General features: G+C 44.6%; 1 protein-coding gene across 3 annotated transcripts in view; it reads right to left on the bottom strand.

Annotated features, from left to right (window-relative positions):
- Positions 1–12956, bottom strand: part of MCM9 (minichromosome maintenance 9 homologous recombination repair factor) — a 137253-nt gene that overhangs the window by 94025 nt on the left and 30272 nt on the right. For all 3 annotated transcript variants that reach the window (XM_088480980.1, XM_088480978.1, XM_088480979.1), the window contains exon 6: positions 8214–8414. In XM_088480980.1, coding sequence (XP_088337106.1) covers positions 8214–8414 — 201 coding nt within the window. The remainder of the gene's footprint in view (positions 1–8213; positions 8415–12956) is intronic.

The following is a 12956-nucleotide window of genomic DNA, read 5'->3' on the forward strand; positions in this document are numbered from 1 at the left end:
TGAAGAGCACACTCGCCGGCGTGTATATTCTGCAGACTTAGGAAGACAGCTTCCCAATTGAGGATTCCCGGTATAAACACTGCCAAGATCGCTGGAAGATGACATTCTGCCTAGACCAGAATGTTTGATACTTCCACCATGGCAGCCTGACTGTGTGCCGCCCCGATGGTTGAGGTAGGTTACTGCGGTGATGTTGTCGGACAGTACCTGGACAGGCCTGCCCTTTAGTGCCTCCTGTGTCTGATCGAGTGCTCTGAATACTGCACGTAGTTCCAGGACATTTACGGACAGGAGATTTTCCCTAGTCATCCATTTTTTCCTGAAATGTGTGTCGACCAGTCACTGCGCCCTATCCGGGGAGGCTGGCATCAATAGTGGTGAACACCCAATCTGAAATCCAGAATGGGTGACCCCTGTTGAGACAAAACATCTGTAACCACCATGACAAGGACAGTCGCACTTCTGTAAAGAGACGGATCATCTCTGACTGAGTGGTACTCCCCGTTCCGGTGTGAGGATTAACCATTGCAATGGTCTGGAGTGGAATTGAGCATATTCCATCATGTCAAAGGTGCACACCATGGATCCCAGAACCTGCATCGCTGAGTGAATAGATACTGACTGGTTGTGGAGAAACCTATGTATCCGCAACATAAGGGCCGCAATCTCGCCTTCTGACAGATATATCCTCTGTGCCAGAAAATCCAAGCATGCCCCTAAATGCACCATCTGTTGTACTGAGAGAAGTGACGACTTCTTACAATTTATGATCCAGCAGTGTCTGTGTAGTAGACAAGTAATAGTCAGTCTGAGATGGATGCTGCAACAACTGTGGAGATTGTGCCAATATCAGGAGATCGTCCAGGTATGGCAGTATTCTGACTCCCTGGCGCCTGAGGCAGACAGTCATTACCACCATGATTTTGGTGAACACCCGAGGGGCTGTTGACAACCCTAAAGGCAGGGCCTGAAATTGGAAATGTTTGTGCAGCACCGCAAACCTCAGAAACAGTTGGTGGGACAGTGTAATTGGCACATGTAGATATGCATCCTTAAATGCCCAAAGACACCATAAAATCCCCTAGTTCCATTGCCAACAAAATTGACCGAAGGGCTTCCATACGGAATCTGAGCACCCGGATAAATGCATTGAGGCTCTTTAGATTCAGAATAGGCCGGTGAGACCCATTGGGTTTTTGGATCAAAAATAGGTTGGAATAAATAACCCTTTCCTAGATGATTCGCTGGAACCCGGATTATTACCCCGAAGCCAGCAGAGAATGAATGGCCTGCTGGAGGGCCAAGGCATTCGCAGACCTCGCTGCAGGAGTTGTTAAAAAAAAAAAAAAAACCTTTGCGGGGACTTCTCCAGAAGGTAAGGGCATACCCTTGAGATGCCCCCTCCTGAACCCAGGTGTCTGTTATGAGATGCCAGGTATCCGAAAACTGAAGAAGTCGGCCTCCTAGCCTAGGATCCCCTAGGGGGAGGGCCACCCCATCAGGCCGCGGATTTATCCTAGGACCTGGAAGCCGGACGTCTGTTTGGCCAGGGTTTCTTAGATTACGGTTTCCAGCAAGAATTGGTTCTAGAGGAAGACTGACCTTTTGCTTTTCCTTGCGGCTGAAAGGTTCGAAAGGATTACTGCCTAGATCTAGGAGTGGATGCTGAAGGTAGACCAGTCGTTTTAGAGTCTGCCACCGCAGCAACAATCTGTTTTAGAGCTCCCATTATGCCTCTCAGACCTCCCCACATGCCCCTAAAATGCAGATCTGATACCCCCAGCAGCATCAGAATTCCCCACAAGCCCCTTAAATGCATGTTTTAATTCCTCCATGATCTTTCAGGTAATATGACTTGTCTGTTCACAAAACCCATAGTGAATAAGTAGGTTTACCATATTATCCCTTTAAACTGGGACACTCATGGATTACACAGGTTCTGTGGCTTATTAACACCAGGTGAAATCCAGGCATGAAGTCAGCCAGTCACAGAACCTTTGTAATTAATTCATATGTTTCCGTTTTAAAGTGATATTATGGTTAGCCACTTTAGGTAATAGGCATATTTATCAAAGTATAAATGCTCGGTCTTTACACATTATTTCGCACATTAATGCCCTTTACACATTGTGCCACAGCAAAGCCCAGCCTTTACACATTATGCCATGCAGTAATACTCCATACAAAATGATGCCACACATTAATGCCCTGCAGTCCCCCTGTGCATTGCCACCCCAGCAGCAGGTCCCCCTGTGCATTGCCCCCCCAGCAGCAGGTCCCCCTGTGCATTGCCCCCCCAGCAGCAGGTGGTCCCCCTATGCATTGCCCACCATAGGCCTTCAACCACCTAAGCAGTTCAATGAAGGTATCTGCCCCAATAGGTGTGAGTGACCTGGGCATTAGGCTCAGGCCACTAAAGGACAAATTGGTGGGCCCTCTAGTGACCTGGGCCTAATGCCCAAGTCACACACCTATTTGGGGGGCATATACCTTCAATTGGGCCTAATGCCCCTATGTTGCTCGGGCCTTGTGCCCGCCTATAGACCCACAGGCCTATTGCCTGAATTTATCCCACGGGCCTAGTGCCCGACAACCCTGGTGGTCTAGGGAGGGGTAAATAACGGTGGCCCAAGGCCGCCTACCCGCACGGTGGAAGAGGCTGCGGGGGGGAGCTTCGATAGCTCTTTTGCTTTCCTCCCCCGCAGTCCTCTTCGGTCCTCAGCTTCAGTCTGCCGCTGGCCCGTCCAGGCAAGCGGCAACGCCTCTTCCTTGTTGATCACGCAGTCTTCTGGCCTCTTGCGCGGCCGCCGGAACAGTTGCCGCGCCGCTCCTCTCTTCGGGAGGTCTTTACTCCTCCCCTTCGCCGACGGACTGAACTTTCCCGCTCAGCGGCGTCTTTTCAAGATGCCGCGAGTGGGCGGGGCTATGACGCGGCGAGCCGGATTGGCTCGTCGCGTCTGCCTCCTATTGGCTGCTGGACCGCGAGCCAACAGCTAGCGGCCAGTGCCAAACCACCGCCGCCGCTACTTGGCTTCCGGGTAGCGAGCTCCGTTCAGCTCGTGCCCGGAGCCAAGCTTCTCTCGGCGCCACTGGTGGAAGGGACCAGGGGTCCCTTCACCAGGTACCCGCCGTGGTGGCTTACCCGGCGCTGGGAACAAACACTGTCCCAGCGCCGGGCACGGATGCTGTGCCGATGCTGGGATCAGACACTTGATCCCAGCACGGCTTTCCACAGCAGCAGCCAATGAGAGTCTATCTGACTCTCATTGGCTGCTCTAACAGACAGCGTTAGGTCTGTCTCTGCAGGGGAACGCGCTGTGCTGCAGCCAGCTGTCAGGGATTGGCCACAGCACAGCGTGTCCCCGGGGACCCGGCTACTTTAAAAAAGTGGGTCCCCAATGCCCGATATCGGGTAAAATACGTGCTATAGCGCGTATTTGCGAACACTGTTCGTCTGGTGGAAGGGGGTATAAGGCCATAACCTTTTTTGTAATATGGAATCACCTATCCGGAGAACTCAATGCTTCCCCCATAAGTTCCGAGAGGTGCTCAGATTTGGGAAATTCAGCTTTCACAACTTTCTGGCATTTAAATACTGGAGCCTCTCTTTGTACTGGCTCTTCATTATCTATATTTAGCACAGCTTTGACCGCCCTAATCAAGGAGGGGACATCAGCTGTTAGAAAATGGTCCTCCTCTCCCGAGAGAGATTCCCGAGGGGAGCCCTGTATATCCCCACACTCATCAGAAGATGCACCGGAGTCAGCAGGCTGGACGGAGTGATAGGATGAAGCTGAACGCATTCTGGTTTAAGGCTGTACCGGTCTAGCTGCTTGCAGTGGTTGCTGAAAGGCAGCAGAGGACGAAGCCATACTCTGACCTGAGTGGGCATAAACGTCCATCCAGAACGGATGCATAGGGGGCATAAACAGTAGGTTGTAGCCCCATAGTCGGAGCCAGCCTAGGAGCCGCCAACCAGTCTACAACCTCCGCCATGATCTGGGAAAAGGAAGCCCAAGGGGGTTCCTGCCCAGGAACTGGTAGGTTTGACTGATGTGGTGACTCTTTAAAACAGTGACCACTTAATCCATCTTGTATGAAATCCTGAGGGGATAACCCCGCTTTACAGGCCATACATGACACCAGCACAGGGCCTTCAGTCACCCTTTTCTCAGTTTCTTTGTATAAATACTTTGGACATAATATCACTAATGCTATGCAATGTTTCACACCCAAAATAACCCACACACCTGAAGCAGAGGGCTTATGAGGAGAAACAGCAGTAATTGCTATAACTGACAGTTATTCAGGAACAAAAAGGCAGTATAACACACAGCAGATTTCACAAGTCACATGCAATGCAAAAGATATCAAATATATATTATATATATGCAATAAGCTCTTTAGTCAACTACGAATAGCCTCAGGCCAAGTAGGATATCAAGCTCTGTATAATCTAATCACCTAAGGAGAGGCATACAAGGGAGACAGCCCCAACCTCCTGAGAGTGATCTCTGGAAGATTCATGTACAGGGAGGCTGGGCGGAGCAACCCAGACGCGGGAAACCTCAACACTGGACCAGCTTCTTGGTTGGGGCAGGGGCCACCGGGGATGAGCGTACCTCCCCTATGCTGTATAGGTCCACCCGGCACACCGACATGGCCGCCGCCATTTACTTTGCCCCCGGCTGTCAGGATCACTCATGTCCCGGTAATCTAGTGTGGGAGGCAGTTTACCTGGCTCCTGACTACAGCATCCTCCGGCGGGTCTCCACCGCCGGAGGCACGGACTGCCACGTGGTTCCATGCCGTCAGCGGCCGCGGGGAACCACCTTACCTGCGTCACCGACTGAAGTCCTTGGCTCAGCTTTTCACACCCACAAATTACCGGTTCCCTCACTGGTGTTGTGGCGCCGGCGGAGGAAAATGGAGCAGCAGCACGGGAGTCCATCCGGACGCCTAGTGCTGCTTACTCATAATGAAAATATAAAAAAATAACTTGTTTGGGACTGCTGCAGCAGTTCCACTGTTCAGTAAGGTGCACTCCTGTGCACCAAACAAAAGACTAACTACTTGTAGCCAGGGGCGGGGTATATGTGGAGGAGGACCCAGTGCATTCAGGGAGCTGAGAGCTTGTTAACTGTTTGGTGCCTGGATAACTCCAACCACATACCATACCACAAGGTAATTTCTGTGCACCCTATGGACCCCAAAGAAGAAATACATTTTTCCTCTAGGATCATTTCAAGATGGGACACAGTTACGCTGCACATACTACACAACATTCTGTTAGCAATTTCTGCAAACGACAACATTATCACTAGCCAAGCAACATCTGAAAGAGAACCAAAAGTGCAGAAACATGGACCTTGCATAAGCTCAAGACTAACCATTGGTCAAGTCTGCTCTGAACTAAAGCTAAACTGTTATTAAGTATATAGTCACACACACACCACAGAATATTGTGGTCACAAAACCTATAATATGCCCCACATGATATGTGCCTTCAGGATCATCTGAAATACTGTGAAAAATCCTTGGGCTTGACAATTAGTGCTTTAAGAGTCATATCATTATATAGCTTGGCCGTGGAGATTATTTTTGTGAGAAGGGCTTTGTGAGAGATTGGAGTAGGCTGTGTGGATGGGGTAAATCAGTCTTACAATTCTATTGACATATACTGTAAGTGCTCATCAGGAAGGACCTCATAACCAGAAGATTTGATCTGCTTTAGCTGTGGTTCTAGCATTCTTGTTAAATGAGAAACTTTGTTACATTGACCAACCATACGGTTTGCCCTGGCCTACAGAAAATGAGTCTATCCCTGAAGCTCCAGGATGTTAAGAAAAGTCTCAGTTGAAGACCAGAAACCCTGCATTCTGCATGCCTGGCAGACTAAGTCTGAGTCCAATCTAACAGAACAAAATCAACATCAGTCCACCTTTGGAGAGGAGTGGAGTGAGACCACATCACTGAGTTCTGATCTTTCATGCACTAAAACTTGCATAGATATCTTTTTACTTGAAGGCAAATACAAAAAGGGCATTGTTAGAAGAACATGGATTAGCAGCATCTTATTATGGATCATTCACCTCACTGAGCTATCCAAAGACAGCAGTCAATAGAATAGGGATCCACAAAGTACCTTCTCCCAAATCCATCTGCATAGGTGGATGTAAGATATGGCATCTAAATAGGAACCAGAACCAATACAAAGATACTGCAGGAATACTAGGATGCTAAAACCTGAAATGTGTTGAAACTGTTTACAGAGAGTCTGAAAGAGGTTCAGTTTGTCAGCCAAATAGATATGAGGTTGACCAGGGTAACATAGGTGGTTGATTGACCCTAGGCTAAAGTACATTTCAGAATTGGTGCAGATTTATTGAGACACATTACTTACAACAACAAAGGCAACAAACTATACCATGCTCAAGGCAAGCACATCTGAGCGTCTAACATCACCAGGAGATTGCCATTTTCACCTGAACAGATTTCAGATATCTGAGTTGCATGACCTAGATATAAGAGTAACCAGGGCCGGTGCTAGACTGGGCTGCGCCCAACTCCGTCCTGTGTTGCCGCCCCTTCTCTCCTCCGCTCCCTCCCCGAGCGTATGCCATCAAGATAGCGCCGGGTTTGAGGGGGCGGGGTCTTTTCCTGCGCCCATCGGATACCATGGCGCTCCGGGCGACAGACCGGCTTACTCATGCCGGGAGCCGCCACTGAGTGTAACACTGATAATGATGACTGCATATGATTGGTCTCACATGATGAAAACACTAATTTATGCAAATCTGCTGTAACACTGTTTTAAAAGTGATTTTATACTGCTGGGCACACTCGTTTCACACCAAGAAAGCTTCATATTCAGTTTGGAAATGAGAAACCTGCACATACTTTAATTAATGACAACACTTAAATGTAACATTTTCTATCTGCATCTGATGCACTCTACATTTTACAGGCTTCAATCCATTTGGGTAATTGTCGGCTCTAACCAAGTATTAACTGTAATGTGCTTCTATTGTGTACTGCTATTTTTAGCAATTTCAGAAATCACAATGAAACCATGTCCAAAGTAAGACTACAGTCGTATTCAGGGCCAGATTAACAATGGGGCGGATGGAGCTACAGATCCAGGCCTCCAGCTACAAAATAGGCCCATCATCATGACAGAATAATGATGGCCAGCCACCAGCAGGCCACATGGTCGCCCATAAATAATAAATATTAAAATTGTGATTCTATTTTCCTACTTTCACATGTTTAGGGAGATATTGGTATTGGTAATGTGAATGCCCACATGGCACAGGCCACAACCACACAGCATTGGTCACACCTCCCCCACTTGTCATAAATAGGCCCTTAAACATTTTCAGCCACAGCCCCAGATTGGCCTTTAATCCGCCCCTGGACGCATTAGACCCAGGTACGACAGGGAGGGAGCCACAGCTGGAGATTGGAGTATGCACCTGACTCTGAATAGATTGCAGATATGCAAGTTATTTCGTGGACACAATTTACGAGCCCATATGCGTGTGACGCTGAATAATGCCCACAGAGAGGCCTTCCCCCATTAATAGACTGTTGATTGCTTTCTAGATGTACTGCCTTCAATCTTCACACACTTAGGGGTTTATTTACAGTTTATCGGGTTGAAAAACCCAACACTTCTGTTCGTGTTTATGGCTGATAGGTAAAAGGGCAGTGATAGTCGTGTCTTGATAGTAAAAGCACTGCCCTTTTAATATCGGGCATAAACATGAACAGAAGTGTCTGGTTACAACCGGAAATTTCGTAAATAAACCCCTTGATCTCATCTCCCACCTAAAAGAATACTGTACATTGTATATGAAGGATCATGGTGAGCAAGAGGAAAGCAGACTCGCAGCACAGACAAATATGAACAGATACCCGTCACCTGCACACCAGCTGTATGCAGAAATACTAGAAGAGGCTGTGATGAAAGGCTAGTGAGCATTTCAAATATTTCTGTAATATAAAACATTAGAAAGGTGGATATTCCTTTAAAATTCACACACAATGTAAACAGTGAGATGTGTCAATGGAGACGTCAAGAAAACACATATTAATCAAAAGAAAATACTTTTTGGTATTCTATGCATCAGTATGTGCAGATTTAACTTTATTCTACATAAAAACTACTGTATTAATCTAAAAGGTTTATCTAGGTATTCTGGAGAATTTACCTGCTAAGGGATTGTTCTTAAATCTTTCCCAGAATTCTTCATATTCTTTTCTCACTTCCTCATTTATGACCACTCCACACGGCTGCTCATTATTCACAGCTATGTAGTTGGCCTTTAGGACTATCTCAAGGTCGCAACGTGTATCCACATAAAGGGGCTTCCACCGTTGCATCACAACACCATACACGGTGACATCATCCCCTGATAATAAATAAGCAGTGAGCAGAAAGTTTGCATAAAGCACATATATGATAAAATTACACAAGGTTAAATTTATTATTCATTTGACTAAAAAAAAAAAAAAAAAAAAAAGTCACCACAATGGAAAGTTTCACATAATCATCAAAATCGGTTATGAATTAGTCTGGTCTGAGAAATACTTAGTTAACCAAAAAATATTTATTTGTAATACTATGCCTTTACATTGCCTGGTATTAATAAGAATTTCGTTAGGCAAAAATAAAATAATAATAATAAATGTTTAACAAGTTATTATGGGGGAGTCCAAAAGGTTCTGAACTAAGTCCCAACATTTTTGGCCACAAATAGGGATTTTGTACAACTTTTCACCTGCTCGAAGATGGTGTAAACTTTTTGCAGCTTTTGCCTATGGAGAAAAGCTGCAGCAATTTGAATTGCACGATACGCATTTTTGGCAAAAAGTTCACACAGGTGAAAAATTGTCGCACGTTTGTGGCTTTTCACATCCAATTAGATACTGCCCTAAGTTTGGTTTTGTTGACTATCTTGTATTAAGTACCTGCTATGACAAATCTCACCTACATGGCACTCTAATGTAGTGAAGATAGATATTTGGTTATGCTGCTCTAAGCTTTGTTTGTATGGGGAAATTCTCTTTTCCCCCTTCTGTCATTACATGTAATTTGTTCATATTATTGTTGAATCATTGGGTGTACTTTTCACACATGGCTTCTTCAGGTTATCTTATTTTTATTGAATAATGACAATCCCTCTCAGGAAATTATCAAATTAGGACTCTGAGGATTAGATGAATAGTTATGTTCTGATAAAAAAAAAAAACTTAATCGAAATTGTGTAAACTTTATTTTCTGTTTTAGCAGGAGCTCCCATTAAAATTCTCATATGCCATTTTGCCTACGACACTATCTAGGGTGGAGGAAAATATTCGTAGAAACAAAGCTGTGTTAGTATAGATTCTGCGTTGTGACTGTATTCGAGAAGACAACGCCTGGATCATTATGCACCTTTTTTTCCTGAGTGTGCCACTGAATTCCACAGGGTGTCTATCTGTATTCCCAGAAACTTGATTTGCTTAAACGACTCTTTTCTAAAGTATGTTATCCATGGTCTTGAAGAAATATAATAACTAGATTTACTCTGGTTTGAACAGGTTCTCCTGCCACCAGCAAGTCATTGAGGTACGGCCATATTGATATTTTCGGTTTTCTTAACTGCGCAAGAAACGGGATAAAGACCTTCGTAAAAGTTCTCGGTGTGGTTGACGGACTGTACATGAGGCAAATAAATTGATAATGCTTGCCCAGTATACAGAACCTGACATTGGCCTAATAATGTCTGGAAATAGGGAGATGGAAAAAAAAAAAAAAAAAAAGTCTTGGAGGTCTATGGTAGCCAATAATTCACCTTATTTATTTTGTTCAGGATTTAATTTATTGCCTCTATCCAAAAAAGCTTTACCTGGACATATCTGTTTAGAAGCCTCAACTTTAGTATTGTCCTGTACGCCCCTGAAGACTTCTTTATCAGAAACAGGCATGAATAAAAACCTGTTCCTCGCTGTATGGATGTACACTAGTAATCACTTCGGAACGGAGCAAATTTGCCAGACTGTCCTCTAGACCCTTGCGCTCTGCTGAAAGTAGTGATGTTCTTGACACAAACATTACAATCTTTTTGGATATTTGATTGTATTTTATTTTGTAGCCATGTGTGACAGCATCCAACACCCATTTCTCCCAAATGGATTGTTTCCAATTCTCAGCAATCTTTAGCAGTCTGCCCCCTTACAGGAATAGGGGGTTGAGGCTTGCACAGTCATAATACTGGTCTGTAGTCAGGTCTTCTGTTATACTGACGAAATGACTGCCTTGATGTGTCTGTCAAATATTGTCTGCAATATTTTTTTTTTGACCAGATCTTGATGAAAAATGTGTAGACAGTACCAGCATAAAAGTTTAGAACTACATAGCCTAAGGGTTCTTAAGACCAATGCTACTGCCATGCATGAACTTTGTTAAGCTGGGTACACACTACGCAATCCATTGTACGATACATCGGATCTGAACGATATATCGTATGGATCGCATAATGTGTACGCCCAATCACGCATATGCCCTCGGGATGGTCATCGCATCCTCCCATCTGCTGTGTAGCACAGCAGATGGGACTATGTGATGAACGATGGCATGCTGCTCAATTCAACATGGCACTATACATCACGTCGTCTACTATATCGTGTAGTGTATACAGACAGCGCAATGTGTCTTCCCATTGCATCGTGCAATTGCTGGGTACACACATGCAGTGTGTACCCAGTATTACTGAAAATTTATGTAACCTATAAAAGACAACCAGGCGGTCTGAGGAGTCTGCTCAGCAGTCTCTCTGGTCTCACTGCAGCCCAACACAAAGCGGCATGAGCAGGGCTGCTAACAGGTAAGGGGGGGCAGCAGCCTGGGCAATTCCCTCCCCTCTCGGCACCCCTGCTTATTTATATAGAATTTATTTTCAGAAGCTCAGCAGGCGAAGATTAAAAAAGGCCGATAACTATTAGTGTTTCAGCAGGTGCCGGCGTTAACACACAGGATCAGTGAACTTATCACGGATCCTGTGTGTAATCGCCCGAAAATTTATATTTTTTTCGGGCGAATAAGACGGGATTTAAATTTAATTGCCCGAAGGCAATTCAAGCTTTAAAAATCCTGTTTATTAAACCGAAAAAATATCGGGTATTACTGAATTCCCCCTTAGTATAAAACCCCCAATAAGACCTTACTAAGCACTGACTGGCTATAGGGGAAAAGGGTCAGGGTTCATTGCTTCTTTCTATGGTGCAACAAATAGGGAAGACAGAGCAACTGCAGCTCAGTTTCCGGTTTGTGGAACCATTTTGAAGACCATTGACCTGCGTCGCATGCACAGAGCCATCATGCCTCATACCGCTTTAGAAACAAGCGGTCTCCAGTGAGCCACCCCTTATTACCGCAGCTTGTGGTTACTACGAGGCGTGTGGCTGGGCTGAAGAGCAACGTAAGTCTGTCTTGAGGAAACTATATAAAATAAAAAAAATAAAAAAAAACGGACTCCCTATCTCTAGAAGTGACAAGAATAAGACAAGGAGGAACAGGAGGAGCTACTGTAGGTAGGGGAAGTGGTCGGGCTGATCGATATATATATATTTATTTATTTTTTATCTTCTTTCCAGACCTTAACCTATGAGTCCAAACAATAATAAGAGAGTATTAATTCACAGGTCTATCGAGGAACACATCAGTTCCGAATAAATTGTAAGTTACAGCCTTTAAATATAAATTTATTTTGTCAGATCTATTTGGGAACCACACAGTCCCAAAGAAACAATATGGCAATCTTTAAAATATTGCAGATGGACAATATATAATTAGAAATAACGTATCTGCTATTGGAGTCCGCATATATCACGGTGTGTAAGAATCCAGTGAAATGTACAGAAATTACATTAATCTAGTGGGGAAATAACACCACCAATTTATTATTTATAGCGAACCCAATCTTTGATTTATTGGATGCATTCTTATTTTACTGGAGTATACTAGTGGATTCAATCTGGATAGTTTCAAGTGATCACTATTTGTACATCGTGTCCAGATGCAACATTTTAATGACAAACACATTGTTTTAGGGACTGGTTGGTTTTGGGACACAATATAATGTCTTTACTTCTTTTATTCTACTTATTGGTACACAAAATCTAAAAGAGCTATGTGGAAATTACAACTGGCAAAATGAATATTCAACTTTAGCTAATCCTTACACATATACAGAAAAGTTTGCCAAATTTTACCAGAAGTATATCCAGATATGACAATATCCAAATTTCCATGGTTAATAAAGGATTAATACAGATTGTCACAGCACTTCAAGCACAGAGGTTGCCAATAACTACATGTACTAGATGTTACACTTTCCACATACCATGATACCATTAAAACTCAGCAGCACCATGACCAGGCATGATACCAAGTGTGGCCAGCAGATGACCACCATCAACCTGTGTGTACAGTCATCTTTCACTAAAATGCCCTAGTGAATCTGAAAGTTAAGTGGGGAAAATGTAACATTTATTCTGGGACTCAATGCTAAGGTCATAAGTTCAATAACTATAAACCAATGCCACAAAGTTAAACTAATTTTCAAATTAACATTCTTATTAAATTAACAGCCCCAAAAGGGATCATATAGTCAAGAATAAATATGACAAAGTGCCCCCCCCCCCCCCTCCCCGACCTAACGCTATCCCCACTAACTCGCCTAAACCTAACACTCACCCCCCACGGCTAATAGGACGGACGCCCCGGACTTATCTCGTTCGGGAATGCGTTGTCCTGGATTCCGGCGTTGGTATTTCGACACCTATCATACATCCTTTGCCAGCATTCTGCAGTCGGGATTGTGACCGGCCGCCGGTCACATAACTACATCCCGAGTTTACCAATGTGTGGTGTATATATTTGAAATTCTTGGACACTTCAGTCTATTGTA

Source organism: Taudactylus pleione, unplaced genomic scaffold (genome assembly GCF_031769625.1).
Source record: "Taudactylus pleione unplaced genomic scaffold, aTauple2 ptg000259l, whole genome shotgun sequence".
In the NCBI taxonomy this organism is placed as follows: Eukaryota; Metazoa; Chordata; class Amphibia; order Anura; family Myobatrachidae; genus Taudactylus; species Taudactylus pleione.